Source organism: Mirounga angustirostris, unplaced genomic scaffold (assembly GCF_029215605.1).
Source record: "Mirounga angustirostris isolate CCGP_5_RB_7025 unplaced genomic scaffold, mMirAng1.0.hap1 SCAF_9, whole genome shotgun sequence".
Taxonomy (NCBI): domain Eukaryota; kingdom Metazoa; phylum Chordata; class Mammalia; order Carnivora; family Phocidae; genus Mirounga; species Mirounga angustirostris.
The window spans coordinates 50,304,595-50,322,772 of NW_026991717.1; the positions used below are offsets into that span (position 1 = coordinate 50,304,595).

Genomic DNA, 18,178 nt, shown 5'->3' on the forward strand with positions numbered 1-18,178 from the left:
CCCCAGTGCATCTGGCTATTCTTCCCCTCTCCTGAATTTCTTCACAGTGCCTTTCTTGCCTTTCCACAACACCATTTTCTTTCCTTTCTTTAATGACATAGGACATGTTGCTTATAGTTTTGCTCTGTTTAATTTGGTTCTACCTTGGGAGTTACTATTGCTGAGGGGGATGCTCTGTCAAGTTACCTTGCCTTTTCCATTAAAGAGATTTTTAAGGTGTTTATAAACCAAGGGAATGAAATGACTTCAAGTGGAAAATAAAATGAAACGAGGCATAACTGCAACACTACAAGACAGCAATGCAGTTTAGACCTAAAATGGATCTAATGTGTTCAAAATCATAAAGTTTTACATTGTAAACATACATGTAAACAGCCAAGCCTTCCCACAGTAACTGGCTTTAAATCATTTATATAATATTATCTATGAACAAAAACTAAACTGAAAGTAATTGAAAATAACCCCTTTTGTTTGGAATAGCAGGCAGAAATCAAAATTTTAGGTCCTTCTTTTATATGTAAAAAGGCAAATACCATTTTAACTGAAAGCTAAAATATGGGAAAAACCTGAGGAAAATATATAGACCCGAACATCAGCTTTGGCAAGCATGAAATGCTCTTGTTTCTCTCTCCTAAAGGGCTTCCTTTATTTTAGCTTTCAGTTTTGTTTGGTTTGCCATCTACACAAAGATCTTCCTATAAGGCTGTTAAGCACAGGCTTTCATTTGGAAAAGAACATTTTTATTGACTCTGTACTTTGCTCTAATGCTTTTCAAGTATTCCTTTTATCTAGAGGTTTCAGCCTGGAAACACATTACTACCAAAAAAGTGCCTGAAATTATAGTCAACACCATGAACTAGCTACATGTAGCTCTTATTACAGGGCGTGTCCCTGGGTAAGGCTTAACTGAGGTTCTCAAAGTGTGGCTCCTGGACCAGCAGCATTGGCAGCTCCCAGGAATGTGCAGTGTAAATTCTGAGACTCCATACACCCCAAACCTAATGCATGAGCAACTCTGAGCGGGGTCCGTAGGTGATTCTGATGTGCATTAAAGTTTAAGAACCACAAGTTTGTGGTTACAGAAACCCTAAGTGAGGTGACACATTTCCTCCTAAATTTTAATTGAGAGATAATTAACATATAAACACTGCGTAAGTTTAAGGTGTACAGCATGACGGTTTGATTTATATATATTGTGAAATGATACTACAATAGGTTCAGCTAACATTCATCTCCTACAGATATAAGATAAAGAAGAAAAAAATGAAAGTTTCTCTTTGTGATGAGAACTCTTAGGATTACTCTCTTAACACCTTTCCTATATATCCTATAGCGGTTTTAGCTACAGTCATCATATTGTTCATTACATCCCTAGTATTTATCTTATAACTAGAAGTTTGTGCCTTTGACCCCCTTCCTTAGTTTCCCCCACCAGCCTCTGATAATCACAAGTCTGATCTCTTTTTCTATGAGTTTTGATTGTTTGAAATTCCACATATAAGTAGATCATACAGTATTTGTCTTTCTCGGACTTCTTTCACTTAGCATAATACCTTCAAGTTCCATCCATATTGTTGCAAATGGTAGTATTTCCTCATCTTTTTTATGACTGAATAACATTCCATTGTGTTCACAAGTTCTTTACCCATGGATAGAGGGGTTGTTTCCATGCCTTGCCTATTGTAAATAATGGTACATGGTAAGGGGTTATATCTTTTCAACTTAGTGGTTTTGTTTTCTTTGGATATATTCCCAAAATTGGATCGCTGGATCACGTATTTCTATTTTTAATTTTTTGAGGATCCTCCCCGCTGTTTTCCATAGTGGCTGTGGCACCTTACCATCCGACCAAAAGCACACAAAGGTTCTCTTTTCTCCACATCTACACTAGCATTTGTTACCTTTTGTCTTTTTGATGATGGCCATTCTAATACTCACTGTGGTTTGAATTTGCATTTCCTTAATGATGTTGAATATCTTTTCATGTATCTGTTGGCCTTATTGTCTTCAGAAAAATGTTTATTCAAGTCCTAGTTTAATTGTTTTTTTAATTAATGTTTATTCAAGTTCTAGTTTTAATTGTTTTTTAATTTAATAGTAAATATTTAATATTAAATTATTTATGTTTAATTTATATTTAATAATTATCAAATTAAATGTTTATTAATTAAATGCTTGATGTTCATTTTAATTAATTAAATTAATGTTTATTGATTAATCAAATGTTTATTCAAGTCTTAGTTTTTATTGTTTTTTCATTTAGTTTGCCTAGTTTTTGTTTTGTTTTTCTATTTAATTTTATGAGTTTTTTTTTCTCACTTCAGATTACAGAGTGACATTAATATGGGTTACTTAGAAACAAATTCAAACTCAAGAGGTTAAATAACTAGTCCAAGCCCACATAGCTAATAAGCAGCAGAGCTAAAAATTGAATATACTTTTCCTTCCACAACCCAGGCTTTTCCCATTTTAACTTGCTACCTCTCAGGCATGATGAGAATCATACTCTTCTTTTCTGAAATTACTACCAAGAATCCATGTATAGTTAACCAAGACTGCCAATGTTCCTTTCTACATACTTCTCAAAACTTTCTGTGTTCTCCACACTTACTGCCAACAAGGTAGGCCATTATCTCCTACCTAAACATTTTTAATCATTTTTTTTAATTATTTTAAATTCAATTAACATATATTATTAGCTTCAGAGGTAGAGTTCAGTGATTGATCAGTCTTATATAATACCCAGTGATCATTACATCACGTGCCCTCCTTAATGTCCAGCACCCAGTTACCCCATCCTCCCACTCTACTCCCCTCCAGCAACCCTCACTTTATTTCCTATGCTTAAGAGTCTCTTATGGTTTGTCTCCCTCTCTGATTTCGTCTTGTTTTATTTTTCCCTCCCTTCCCCTGTGATCCTGTTTTGTTTCTTAAATTCCACATATGAGTGAGATCATATGATAATTGTCTTTCCTGATTGACTTATTTTGTTTAGTCTAATACCCGCTAGTTCCACCCACGTCATTGCAAATGGCAAGATTTCGTCTTTTTGATGGCTGCATAATATTCCATTGTGTGTGTGTGTGTGTGTGTGTGTGTGTGTGTGTGTACAGCTTCTTTATCCATTCATCTGTTGATGGACATCTTGGCTCTTTCCATAGCTTGGCTATTGTGGACATTACTGCTATAAACATTGGGGTGCAGGTGCCCCTTTGGATCACTACATTTGTATCTTCGGGGTAAATACCTGGTAGTGCAATTGCTGGGTTGTAGGGTAGCTCTATTTTCAACTTTTTGAGGAAACTCCATACTGTTTTCCTGAGTGGCTGCACCAGCTTGCATTCCCACCAACAGTGCAGGAGGGTTCCCCTTTCTCTGCATCCTCACCAACATCTGTCATTTCCTGACTTGTTAATTTCAGCCATTCTGACTGGGGTGAGATTGTATCTCATTGTGGTTTTGAACTGTATGAGTTCTTTATATATTCTGGATATTAACCTCTTATCAGATAATGGTTTGCAAATCTTTTTGCCCATTCCATATGTTGTCTTTTCATTTTGTTGATGGTTTCTTTTGCTGTACAAAAGCTGTCTAGTTTGATGTAGTCCCACTTATTATTTTGTTGCTTGTGCCTTAGGTATCATATTTATTTTCAAGGCCGACATCAAGTTTTATTCCTGTGTTTTCTTCTAGGTGTTTCATGGTTTCAGGTTTTACATTTAAGTCTTTAATAGATTTTGAGTTAATTTTTGATTTTTTGTGAGAAAGGGCTCTATTTTCATTTTTTAAAATTTTATTTTATTATGTTATGTTAGTCACCATACATCATTAGTTTGTGATGTAGTGTTCCATGATTCATTGTTTTCGTATAACACTCAGTGCTCCATGCAATACATACCCTCCTTAATACCCATCACTGGGCTACATTTTTTACATGTGAATATCCAATTATCCTAGCATCATTTATTGAAGAGACTATCTTTTCTCTATTGAGTATTTTTGGCTCTCTTGTCAAATACTAATTGACTCTATATGCTTGGATTCATTTCTGGGCTCTTGATTCTGTTGCATTAGTCTATATGTCTGTTTTTATGCCAGTGCCATACTGTTTTGATTCGTATAGCTCTATAGTATAAGCTTGAAATCAGGGAGTGTGATGCCTTCTGTTTTGTTTTTTCAGGATTCCTTTGGCTATTCAGAGTCTTTTGTGGTTCCATATAAATTTTAGGTGTATTTTTCCTACTTCTATAACAAATGCTACTGGAATCTTGATCGAGATCCCATTGAATCTTAAGATGGCTTTTGGAAGTATTGGCATTTTAACAATATTCTTCCATTCCATGAACATGAGATACCCTTCCATTTATGTGTCATCTTCAATTTCTTTCATAAGTATCTTACAGTTTTCAGAGTGAGTTTCTTAAGTACATATAAATGGCTAACATCCTTCGGTCATTCAGATGGTGCCAATGGCCATTATCCCGTTTAACAATGGGTCAGGCTAATAGCAGTGACAGCTATAATTGACATTTTTCCTAGATGGCCCCATTCACAAGCATGATGATTTACCCAGAGGACTCACAATGAGTTACAAACATATCCCTTCAGAAGTGCTCAGGCTCAGAGACCTTTTGGGGAGCTAGTAGTCAAAGTGTTTAAATGGTACTGATATTTACCCTGCTCTGATAGTCACCCTGTATTTCCAGGCCCTTCTCTTCTTTTGAATGGTGGCTTACCCCATGAGTTTGCTCATTCACCCTTGCTTTGTGTCTTTTCTCAGAGCTTGCACCCACTCCCCAGGATTCAATAACTACCTCCTGAATGTAGTTTCAGAACTGACTGCTCTCTTCACCATATCTTCCATCTTCCCACTGAATATTGTCACCTTATGTCCTATTATTAGTACTTATAGAAATAAATACAACTGAATTTATCATATGCCTCAGCTGTCCATCTACACTTCGACATTTTGGTCAATGGTAGGTGGCACAGATCTGCATTATCTAAGTTTACCGCTCTTTGTCCTTCGCTTGCTTTATCTGTAATGACCTACGGATTCTTCCTTCATGATATTTCTCATATTCATCCTTCATCTATTTCTGCTATTGCTATATTTAGACTGTATTTAAAATACAGAGCTGTTTTTCTGAAGATTTTCTTCCTTCCTTGCTTCCTTCCTTCCCTTCTTCCTTCTTTTCTATGTAAAACCAGATAGCATAGCATGAGTGTTTTAAATTAACTTGTTTGACCTCCCCTCCTTTTGTACCTCCCATTGACTGCAGATCAATCTCCACACCCCTGGGCCTGACAAAGGTCTCCAAGTTCTGACCACAACCAACTTCTTTCATCTCTCCTTCATTCACTCCTCCCTACAGACTCTTTACTCTGGTTGTTCTTGACATCACCTAGAGGGCTGGGTAAAATACAGATTTTTGGACACTATTTCTGGAGTTTCTAATTCAGTAGGTCTGGGGTGAGGTCCAAGATTTTGCATTACTAATAAGTTCTCAAGTATTAATGGATAAACTGCTTATGCCCCTCCCTCCTCCAATATTCATTTATTGAAGCCCTAACTTCCAATGTGACTCTGTTTGGAGACAGGGTCTCTGAGGAAGTAATTAAAGTCAAATGAGGTCATAAGAGTGGAGTCCTGACCCGATAGGATGTGTCCTTATAAGAACAGCCACCACAGACTTCCCTTTCTCTCTACCATGCGAGGATACCAGGAAATGGCTGCCATCTGTAAGGTAGGAAGAAGGCTCTCACCACAAACTGAAGTCAGTCAGTACCTCCAGCCTCCAGAACCGTAAGAAAGTAAATTTCTGTTGTTTATGCCACCTAGTCCATGGTATTCTGTTATACTGGTCTGAACTTACTAACACACCAGGAGATCCTGATGTTGCTGCTCCAGGGACTAGACTTTGAGAAGCACTTCTCCAGTCCTCCTGATGGTCTCCTTACCAACCTGGCCTCTGTGCCTTGTTGACATGCTTTCCTCTCTTTCCCTTACTCAAACCTCACACATCCTTCGAAGCCTCCCAGCTCTCCTGCCCACAGTAATTTCTCCCTCCTCTGAAAGCCCCTAGTACTGTCTTTAGATCCATCTAATATTTAGCATAATCTACCTTGTATGATTATTTTTCCCCTTATGTAGTTGTTAGAGCTTTCCCTGTAAGCTCCTCAGAGTAGATACTTTTCCCCATGTCTCACACCCAGCATAGTGCTTTGCAATGGCCAGAGTATGATACGTTATTCTTTGACAACTGTGGCATGTATGGAGAAGTTCATAGGAACTGCAGGTGTGATTCCTTCAGGTGTGTCAGTGTGCCAGGTTTCTCTATCACTCTTCCAGCCTCTTGGTAATACAAAGTGGCAGTTCACAGGGAAATGTGCTTGTTGATTTCCTTGCTTAGCTGCATTTGAAGAGTTCTTTGTTCATGTTTGTAGAAGAAAGGGGTACTTTCGAGACAGTACATCTAATGATGATGATGATGATGATGCAATAAGAATTGACATTTATTGAGAGTTTGCTGTGCACTAAGTGTTTCACATGTATTACCACTTGTGATCCTCCCAGTAGTCCAATGGACTTGGGAATTACTATGCTAGCCATTTTCTAGATGGGAAAACTGAGGCTTGGAGAGGTTAAGTGATTGATCCCAAGGTCTTATATCCAGGCAGCGGGAGAAGAGATGCTTGGGACATGACTGCATGGTTACCCATTCCCCTGTCTTAACCAACCTATCAGTCCCTTGTCCCTTTTCTCCATAACTGAAAGCACTTTATACCAGAGGTTTACACAAGCTGGACTTCCAACCTTTAGAGATTTAGAGTAACTATTTCCATGCCATGTAACACAGTTCATATTTCTTTTTCTAAGCTAATCGAACTCTTAATAACAGGCTTAATTTTTAGTGCCAAGGGGTGACTAAAGAAGAAAAAAATCCCACGTCTTTTCTCAGAAGTTAGTTATAAAGGGCATATGGACTTGTGAGGCAATAGTCTGGTTTTTCAATTAATGCCACTGACCCCATTGGTTATAAAACCTGTTCTCAGTGAAAAAAAGCAGATATTTATGGCTTGGTAGGTACAGAGATACTGTATTGCATTTTGCTTTCTTGACTCAGTGATTTGTAAAATGTTTTTCTGACATTCTGTTTGTCAGCATTTCCATAAACTTCCCAAGCAACTGATTCTAACCTCTGTTTTACTTTCCAATCAGACCTAACACAAAAATAACAGCAAAAACAAAAACATTAAAAAAAAATCATAGTTACCTATAAGAAAGTGTTATATGATTTTGAAAATACCTGTTTTATCATTGACTTAGCATTTGCTTAATTTTAATCAACGCATTCCATAATTACACTGGTAAATTTCTTCATTAAATAAGATTTATAAATTATTCAGTTATATACACACATATAATGTATGTATGTATGTAAATATAAGGTGCCTGTGTGTGTGTATAGTTCCCAGTCCAGATAATTCTCTTTCCCCTGGAGCAATTTTCAGATCTTTTGAATCCTAAGGAGGAAGTTTAATTGGGTTGTTTATTGTAGCCCACAGATTTAAATCTAAGGCCCTGAAAGACCTCAAAATCTACCACTTTAGGATTCAATTAAACTAATTTACTTTGCACAGAAAAGTGTGTTCTTCATATTTTTTTTAAAAGTTTTTATTTAAATTCCAGTTAACGGGACGCCTGGGTGGCTCAGATGGTTAGGCGTCTGCCTTTGGCTCAGGTCATGATCCCAGGGTCCTGGGATTGAGCCCCACATCGGGCTCCTGGCTCGGTGGGGAGCCTGCTTCTCCCTCTCCCTCTGCTTCTCTCCCTGCTCATGCTCTCTATCTCTGTGTCTCAAATGAATAATAAAATCTTAAAAAAAAATGTTTAAAAAAATAAATTCCAGTAAACATACAGTGTACCATTAGTTTTGAGTGTACAGTATAGTGATTCAACACTTCCATACAACACCTGGTGCTCCTCACAAGTGCCCTCCTAAAAAAAAAAAAAATGCCCTCCTTCATCCCCATCACCTATTTCACCCATCCCCCCACCCACCTCGCCTGGGGTAACCATCAATTTGTTCTCTAGAGTTAAGAGTCTGTTTCTTGGTTTGCCTCCCTATCTGTTTTTACACTTTGCTTGTTTGTTTTGTATCTTAAATGAATGAAATCATATGGTATTTGTCTTCCTCTGACTGACATTTCCTATAGCATAAAACTCTCTAGGTCCATCCATGTCATTGCAAGTGGAAAAATTTCATTCTTTTTGGTGGCTGAGTAACATTCCATTGTATATATATATACCATATCTTCTTTATCTGTTTATCAGTTGATGGGCACTTGGGCTGTTTCCATAATTTGGCTATTGTGGATAATACTGCTATAAAAATCAGGGTGCATGTATTCCTTTGAATTTGTTTTCTTTGGGCAAATACCTAGTGGTGTGATTTCTGGGTCAAAGGGTAGTTCTATTTTTAACTTTTTGAGGAACCTCCATACTGTTTTTCAGAGTGGCTGCACCAGTTTGCATTCCCACCAATAGTGCAAGAGTGTTCACCTTTATCCACATCCTCGCCAACATCTGTTGTTACTTGTGTTGTTGATTTTAGCCATTCTGATAGGTGTGAGTTGGTATCTCATTGGAGTTTTGATTTGCATTTCCCTGATGATGAGTGATGTTGAGCATCTTTTCATGTATGTGTTAGCCATCTGTATGCTTTAGGAAAATGTCTATTCATGTTTTCTGCCCATTTTTAAACTGGATTATTTGGTTTTTGGTGTTGAGTTTTATAAGTTCCTTATATGGTTGAAAAAGAAATACTGGGACATTTTTGGATAATTTGAAAGTGCAGAAAATTATAACAGGTAGAAAAAAAAACCCACCATAATTTTACTACACATAAATGTTGCTTTAAATTTATTATCCTAAATCTTTACTAATTTAACAAGATTTATTTCACTAGCCCATGTTTATTGTACTGCTGAACTACGTCGTGAATCTCCCCATATCTCTCCATCACTGTTGCCAGCCCAGCTTCCACATTGTCTGCCTGCTTCCTTCTTATCTCCCTTCAGTCTTTTTGAGATGTCAGAAAAACATTCTACTTTTTCATACTGCCCCCTTGCTCAAATCAATTCCATGGCATCTATCGCTTTTGGGTGAAATGACTGTCTCAAAAGAACACCCAGAGGCAGTGTGGAATATCAGACCAATAATTTGAAGACTTCTGTCTGACTTTGCAGGGTTGTTCTGAGAATCAAGTGAGAAAAAGGTATTTGAAGATGCCTAAAATCTGTAGTAAACTCCAAGTGTGAGTACTTATTATTTAGATCTTTGTATGTAATGCCAAATGTCAAGTGTTTTGTTTCTAATAACAAAAAATTTTAATTTTAGAAAAATATGTTACTTCCAGATTTATTTTCAACAATATTAGCCTTTGAGAGGCAAGTAACATTGCACACTTAATGTTAGAAGACAAGGTTCTAATACCACTGATATTCTTCATGGTCTTGGAATGAGATCTGGTCCTCACCCAACTGAGAAATGAAAAGATGGAATGAACACACACATACACAATTGTTGATTTTATACGGGTAGTATTAGGATGAAGTCTTTCAACTATTCCTGTTTTTTTTTTAAAAAAAGTACATCTGTTCTGATCTACAAATATATATACTTAGATTAGTGCAATAAGAGTATGCATGGCCTACAACAAATACCTGCTTATTCTGTGCTATGAGGCTGTCTTATTTTGCAAATGATTTTACCAATGACTTTCAGTTGTCTCAATTTGACATCAGGTTTCCAGAGAAGTTGAGATGCTGGGCAAGATAAATTGCATTATGAGAAATGGAGATTTTGATGCCCTGGCCAGAATGTAATGGAAATATTCCTGTGGATGAAAAACTAATACACTATTTTTTTTTTTTCATTCTGGACAGCTCAGTCATCAAAATGTGATGTTTTATTTCAGTCCAAAAGAATTATTCTGACACTTGACTTATTTTAATGTATTAATCTTTGATGACCCAAAGGAGAGTCAGCATGAAAGAAAAGCCATGAAGATCTGCGTTTGTATCAGCCAGGGTATCAATAGCAAACAGTAATTTTGGATGGTTTAAGAAAGTCACTGTTCATGAAGGTTTAGGTAGGGATTTAGGGAAAACGGAAGGAGTAGTGGAGCTGTTAACAAACACCCATAGTCCATAAAATATGAGGGACAGAAGTAGCTACTGGAATCTAGGAGAGAGTTCTCTAGGGAAAGGTACTTTGAAAGGACACAGTCAGCCTGAATGGACAATGCCCAGAGAGAACCTTGACCAACTCTTTCCTCCCATGGAGCTTAAGAGGAGCCCCCTACTGGCTGACCCAATGGGAAACAAGTAGTAAGAGAGTCCATAGCTGTAAGAAACATAGAACCCAGCCTTCTGGAGAGAATAAGGGTGTATTTGGACGGGCAGATGGAAAACATTTTGCCCAGCCTTTCACTGCAGTTTATCTAGCACAAAGGCTGATACATGGTACATCCTCCTAAATATGAGTCAGATGAAAGCATATATGAATCTATCAGTGGCCTAAAATGAAAACGGTCATGTATTTTTTTTCTTGGTTGCTTTTGAATTTTATGTAACAGATTGAATAAACATGATTTCAATAGTTTAATAAAAATTACTAATCCTATTCTCTCCATCTAATTTAACCCAACCCTTTGTATATCTCCTGTGGCACTTCGTACCTTTTACCTTGTATGAGAACTACTGAACAGTACCAGCCATCATACTGTAAGCTTTTTTCCTAAGTGGGGACACACACTTTGTGTGCTCTGCAGTGGCTAGCACAGGGCTGTGAGGTTTGTTGAAAGGTTTCAAATATGAGAACGGTGTCATATTACGTAATTTTTAATTTCCTGCATTTAACTGTCTACCACTCATTAGTTCTAAAATTCACTGAGCACCTATTTTGTATCTAGCATTGTTTGAAGGACATAGATTTCAAGGATGAGTAAGCGAGGGCTCTGTCCTCTGGTGGCTTACGTTGAGATAGGAGAGAAATATACACTAGCAATCATGATATGACTCAATATGCTAGGGAGAGTTACAAAATGATACTTCTGCTGGTGGAGGACAAGGGCAGTGAAGATCAGAATAGGGAAGGTAGTTCAAAGCCACAGTATCCTACACACAGACACAGTAGACTCTAGAGGAATGAAATCAGGCTATGTTAGAAAGGGTTTTCTGAAAGCAGCATACTTTTTCTTATATTCAGCTTGAATTTTTCCAATGTAATTACTTCCAATTAATATTTAAAAGGTGTCCTGGACACTGAGCATGCCCAGTTACTGCAACCAGAATAAGGAGAAACTGGAAAGCAAAGGAAGAAGTTTGTTGCGGACATGAAAAAAAAAAATTATCTCCTGAAGAGAAGGGAGATTTAGTCATACTAAAATGAAAAGTAAGGAGCCTGAAGTAAACTCGATTATTCAAAACAAGAGAAGAAAACATGGGCTGTAGAAAATTATATTCTGATTTCTTTTCTGATTAAGTATGAGATGGTGGGAAGCACATTGTTTCTGCCCCTTCTCTACATGACTTCAGCATGTTTCTTAATCTATTTGTGACTCCGTTTCTTAATCTGAGAAGTATGGATAATGTTACTGGCCTCAGAGGATTATTGAAATGAACTGCATAGTGGTAGACAACTTACTTGCTACATAGTATTGCTCAGCAGTTTAGTAACCTTATCTGACACTTGCCATTTCTACTTTGGGAAAGGATTCAGCATACTCCGAACCGTATCACATCACCACTCCTATTAAAGAAGTTATTTGTGTAAAGGTTTTTGACTGGACTGAAAAGCCTCATCCAGCTTTGAATGTTATCAGACCAACTGCAACATCTGAAGAGCCAAATGTCATAAATTCTCAATTTTTCCCCTGCGTTACTAAAACATACTAACATCCCCTCTTAGAAGGCAGTGCTAGCTGGCCTGGGGATAAAACAGTGGCATAAAATCTTTTGGATAGGATTCTGGATCTCTGGTTACCTCTGAAAGGCTTATCAGCTAAAATGAGAAACCATTTCTGACTGTGCTGTCCAGTCAGTATTAATATTGAAGATGGCCAAGTGGATTTTAATATTACTTCCCCACATAAGCTGAGGTCATTAAAATGACCAAAAGGATCTGATTTTTTTTTTTAAAGATTTTATTTATTTATTTGAGAGAGAGAATGAGATAGAGAGAGAGCATGAGAGGGGGGAGGGTCAGAGGGAGAAGCAGACTCCCTGCTGAGCAGGGAGCCCGATGCGGGACTCGATCCTGGGACTCCAGGATCATGACCTGAGCCGAAGGCAGTCGCTTAACCAACTGAGCCACCCAGGCGCCCAAGGATCTGATTTTTTAAATAAGCAGGGACTCAAAGATGTTGCTCATAAAAAGTTAATAGGACAGATCATAGACTAAAATGTGAATTTTGTTTTAAAAGCAAAATAATTTTTCCTAATAAAACTAAGCTGTGGGGCACCTGGGTGGCTCAGTTGGTTAAGTGACTGCCTTTGGCTCAGGTCATGATCCTGGAGTCCCTGGATCAAGTCCCACATCAGGCTCCCTGCTCGGCGAGGAGCCTGCTTCTCCCTCTAACCCTCCCCCCTCTCATGTACTCTCTCTCTCTCAAATAAATAAATCTTTAAAAAAAAAAAAACAAAAACAAAAAAAAACTAAGCTGTGGATGTTCTTGACATAATGGGATTTTAAAATTAAGAGCACAAGTAGATACTTTCCTGGATAGTTTCTATATATAGAATACCTTCCTCTTTTTAACCACCTCATGACTCAGTTTACCCAACTGGCCTTTCTGCCTTTCCTGTCTTCTCAAGTTAAAACTTTCCCTCTTCTGATGTGACCTACATTACAACATTTCTCACTTTTCAGTCTAGTAATAAAAGCAGGGTGGCCTGATCTGGGCATTACTGCCATTTCGAGCCAGATAAATTTTTGTTGTAGGAAGCTTTTTTGTGCACCACAGATATTTAGCAACTTCCCTGGTCTCCACTCACTAGATACCAGTAACATGACCACCACTCCCAGATACAACAACCAAAACTCTCCAGATACTGCCAAATGTCCTTAAGGAACCAAATTACCCCCGCAGGAGAATTGCCATATAAGAGCAACTGGTATATATAACAACATGTTCAGTTTTGAATATATGCCTCAATGTATGAAACTTCATTCAGAGGTGATACTTAGTAAATATATATAAAGTGAATGCAGAATAAGATGGTGTTTTATTGCAGTTCATTGCTAGGATAATAAACATCTTATTCTTATAAAATAAACCATCAGTTTCCTTGAGGACTTAATACTTCTATACCCATTTTGGATTGGCTTATTTCCCAATATTTGGAATAGAAAGAGAAGACAGTGTTTTTCCAAATTGATAGTTCTCACTTGAACTCTGTGGTTCATAAATTTCTAATGGGACTCAATCCCTAGGAGGTTTTTTTCCTTTTTTTATTATGAAAGATGATATCTAAATTTGTTCCAAAACAAAGAAGGAAATCAAGGTGAAAATGGGAAAGAAAGGAGCAAAGAGAAAAGAGAGAGGAGGAAAAGAAGTGAGCAAGATATAGTAGGTTATTCTATACTTATAAGACCCATTTATGACAAAGTTGAATTAAACAATTTTGGTTTTGATTTTGACATCACTTGCTTTTTTTTAACCCTTCTATTTTTGTAACAATTTTTAAGCATATACAAAGTGAAATGTTGTTAGTCACATGTCACAAAGAGAACATCTGGGTAACCACCACCAACCAGGTCAAGATACAGCAAACTGCCAGTCCCTCCGAGGTCCTTAGTCCCTACTTCCCAGAGAGGGCTGCTCTCTTTACTTTGTAGAAATCCTTTCCTTGCTATGTGTTGTCATTTTACTGTGTATCCCTGAACACTGCAGTTTAGGTTTTGGGATTTTTATACATTTAATCATTCAGTATATATTCTTTAGTATCTGGTTGCTTTTACTGAACATTTTGTTTGTTCTGATTCATCCATGTTGTGTGTAACCGTAGCTTGTGTAGGTTTAGAGTTCTATAGGATCTCATTGTATGACTATGCCACAATTTATTTGAATAATCAACTGTATAATGCATTTTTTTTCTTAGTAAATTTTCTTATGTGTGTCTTCTGGTGCACATACACACGTTTCTTTTGGATTCACACCTAGGAGTTGAATTGCTCGGTCGTAGGGAAGGCAAATCTTCAACTTGATTAAATAATACCAAACTGTTTTCCCATTTATCGTCACACCAAAACTGATACACATAACGTAGTTTTGTGTGCTGTGACAATCTATGCTAGAAGATGGACTATGCGTGTGTGGACACACACGTACACCTATAAAAGCAAAACAAAGGTTTCATACACTCAAATTTTCCGGGAATAAAACTGCAACTCTCTATGATGCATTAGAATTACATTCAACCCCTCTTGAGCTCAACTCTTTTTTCCTTTCTCAAAATATCCTAAGAGGTAACCTGGGTTAGCATAGCACATGGAAAAGAATATTTGTAGCATTTAATTGGGCACTCTCAGAGACCACAGTGTTAAAGACAGGCAAAGGACCTACCTAGCACATACCTTGGTATTACAGGCAAAGCATCTACCTTTGATGTAGTTAGAAAGGTTCAAATATCCATAAAGAAACACAGACAAGTTTGGAGCATTTTCATCACAGGAACAGAAAAATCTGTATGCTTTCTTTTCTGAGGCTTCTTCATGAATGGAGACAGTGTCCTCATACTCATTTTTATTACTTCCGTGATGCAATTTATTATGTTCTAGAGTTTGAGCCTGCATTTGGCTCTTTGTGACTCATACTGACAGTTTCAATAATCTCTCAGAAATGCCTGAATTAAATGCATATAATTACCAAAAAATGATAAATCACAAAGCAACTTGAAAGATAGGCTGCTTACCAGTAATATCCTAAAAGCTTATGAGGTGAGAAGTTTGCCACGTGAAACAAATCCAACTTTCCAATAAAATGCTTTCCTCTTGGTCCATTTCAAAGTAACAGTTAAAATGTCTTTCATGTAAAATTATAGTAAAATGAGATTTCTCTTCTGGAAACCCCAGAGCAGGAGATTTTACATTTAAAGTCAAGATTTGGGGAATTATTACCATCCTTTGGAAGTTACCAAGAGCAGCAAACACTGCATCCATACACCGAATTGAAGAGACTATCACAGCCGTGGATATTCAAAACTAGGTTTTACTAAATTTTATGAAGTTAGAATCACCAAGAGTCAACCACTCCATACAGTTTTAGTATTAGGCATATCCTAGTGTTACTGAAATTATTTATAAAATTGTAATTCATGAGGGCTAATATATTTTGATAATTTTCTATTAAAGTTTAAATAATCTGCAATTCTTGATGGTTTAATTTATTGTAGTAAAAATTATTAATAGTATTTATAATAATTCTTATGTTGAATTTTAGTTGTGTTCAGCTTACTCTATTCTCACATCCAGTGTTACTTACTCTGTGAGGTCTGAGTGTCTATGAATTTCTTTATCAAGGCATCAGTAGTTTGGGTATAAAGACTGAGAGCATATCTCAGAGACTGAAGATCTGGGCTTTTCTCCAAGAAATTCTTTTTCAGGCCATTTCCTCCTGCATGAAAGTATTGCTAAAAAGAAAAAAAATAATAACATAAGCAGAAGGATTCAGAAGGAAGTATCAAAGGAAGATTTTATTGCCATAATAGTGACACTCAAATGGAATGATACAATATGATCAATGTGAAATAGTGACAAAAGGATAGTCCTGACGCTTTCCCGTTACTAAGTCATAACCCTGTCATTCAGGTCCCCTGTCTCTGAACTGACGCTTTACATCACAGACCCCAGATCCTTGAAGCTTAAGGTTTTTCCTCTCATTCAAAACTTTAGTTAAGCATATGGGATCATGAAGATGCAGCAGTCAAAGGACTTATAGAATGACAGGTGTAGATAACAATTGTCAACTTGGTTATTGGCTTGTTTCTAGAACATAAAATATATCCAGGGTTGTCAAAATTTCACAAAGAAGGTAGTACCTGGGTCACATATTGTCCAGATACTAGCTTGCGATTCTAGGCCAGGTGCCTGCTTGCTGCTCCATTTTCCCCTGAACACACAATAGTGCAGATACAGACCAACCTGAGGATGCAGAGTGGTCTTTGGAAATCCGACATCCCCTGAACCTTGTGTCTGATGAATGTAATAAAACATAGGGATTTTTTTGATATTATTACCCAATAAACTCAAAACATTACAATATCTATAGCTAAGATACTAGAGAAGATACATGCTGTTTAATAATAAATATAGTCATTGAGGGATGTTAGCATTTTTCATGCTGCAAGTATTATGTGCAGATATCACTTGGAAAGCAGAATATATACAAATATGTGACAGAACTAAGGATATTTTTTTCCCCAACCATTTATAGATGGTAACATCTATAAATCTCTTACAGTGTACTGTTAAGTTTAGGGTAAATGGTTCTCCGTCTCTCCCTCTACTGACTATACTAAACTATACACCCACTGCAACATGAGTTGCTTTGATCTAGGATTCTCACAGAATGATGTATTTTGAGAAAGCTCAACAAATGATTCTGATACACTCTCCTAACTGGGTATGTGTCATCCCTTTATCCCACTCATTAAAAATTTCTGAGGTAAAAGAATTCAATGAATTGAAAACTCATAATTATCTTACTTTTCTCCCTTATTCAAGGGGAGATGCAGAAAAATATTCTGGGCATTTGTAGGCAGCTGAGTGCGCTTTCACAGAGTGTAAAGTAGAGAAGATTCAGGGCATAAGCCAGAGAAAGTAGACAATGGGCATAGAATTTGCAAAAAGACTGCTACCACTCCAGACACCCTCCCCAAGTAGAAAAACCTCTAGTCACTTAAAAGTGCCTTTACTGATTCTAGCTGGGTGCATTGTGAAAACATAAGCTGTGCCAAAAGCAATCTATGTTTATGAAAAGGAGGCATAGAAAAATGGCAAAAGCCTGGTCCTTTTGAGAAATGATGAGAGAAAATGCTTAAAATTGCCCCTACACCTTGATCTTCCAAAAAAAAAAAATGTTACTTTCACATGCAGAAAGTAGTTATTGAGGACTACAAGTCCAGAATTGTTTCAGGTGCCCTGGTGGATCAAAAAAGGTGAAAGCTCCTTATTCATGAAACGATATGATAATTAAGGTGGAAAATATTAAATGGATGTATCGAGAGGGGAAGGTTCAGCTTGGATTTGACTGTTTCCCTAGAGGAATGGAAGGGTGCTCTCTGGAGGTCTGTTTATATAATGAACCAAGGAGGCATCAGATGAAATAACTCACCCTTATTGTATAGTATAGCAGTGAGATAAACTGAACCAGGAATGGGCATGATCTCTGGGCATGTGTAGGAACACATTCTGCTTCTCAAATTTTTTCAGACAAGCCCCATTCTTATCAAACCTGAGCACAAGTGCTAGAAGATTATGATAAAAAGAAATACAAGAAAAACTAGAAGCAGCACCTAAAATTATGTTTTGCCATCTCTCGGGACTATGGAGAGTTGTCAGGAAAAATTGCGACAGACTTTGAAATGGACCAAAAAGATTGGTGGGTGTTCTGCCTAGTGTGCCTGTCTGGGTTATCTTTGTTTTTCATTGTCTTTGAGCTATTTAAAACTCCGCAAATGATAGAAAACGGATAATCATGTAAATGACTCTTGTCCATAGAAATGCAAATTATTTCTGGTGGGATGCAACTGATTATTCTGTGGATAGATCCTTTTTGCTTCTATTTGTAAGTTGATTTCAGCTTTCCTTATTGCTTATCCTTCTGTGTGGTTCTTGGAGTTCTCCGATAAGCTAGCTGTAAGATCTTACTGGTGCCCTCATTAATTGATGAGTTAAATAACATTTTTGACAAGTTTTATAACTGCGGGAATGTCACAATCCTACTCTACTTTAAAAACTGTTCGTTAATGGTGTACATAAAGCAGCATGGTGACAGCATTCACAAGGACGGGCACGGTTTTTACCGTGCGGTTTGTGAGGCTAGACCTATGGGATCACGCTGACAACAGCCTCAGTGGCGGGGTCTGCCTTCCTGCCTGTTCTCTCTGC

The 18,178-nt window shown here is 37.3% G+C and overlaps 1 protein-coding gene across 2 annotated transcripts in view; it reads right to left on the minus strand.

Moving 5' to 3' along the window:
* The window catches only part of UNC13C (unc-13 homolog C), a 564,880-nt gene that overhangs the window by 41,916 nt on the left and 504,786 nt on the right, over positions 1 to 18,178 (minus strand). For both annotated transcript variants that reach the window (XM_064570458.1, XM_045900049.2), the window contains one exon: positions 15,552 to 15,699. In XM_064570458.1, coding sequence (XP_064426528.1) covers positions 15,552 to 15,699 — 148 coding nt within the window. The remainder of the gene's footprint in view (positions 1 to 15,551; positions 15,700 to 18,178) is intronic.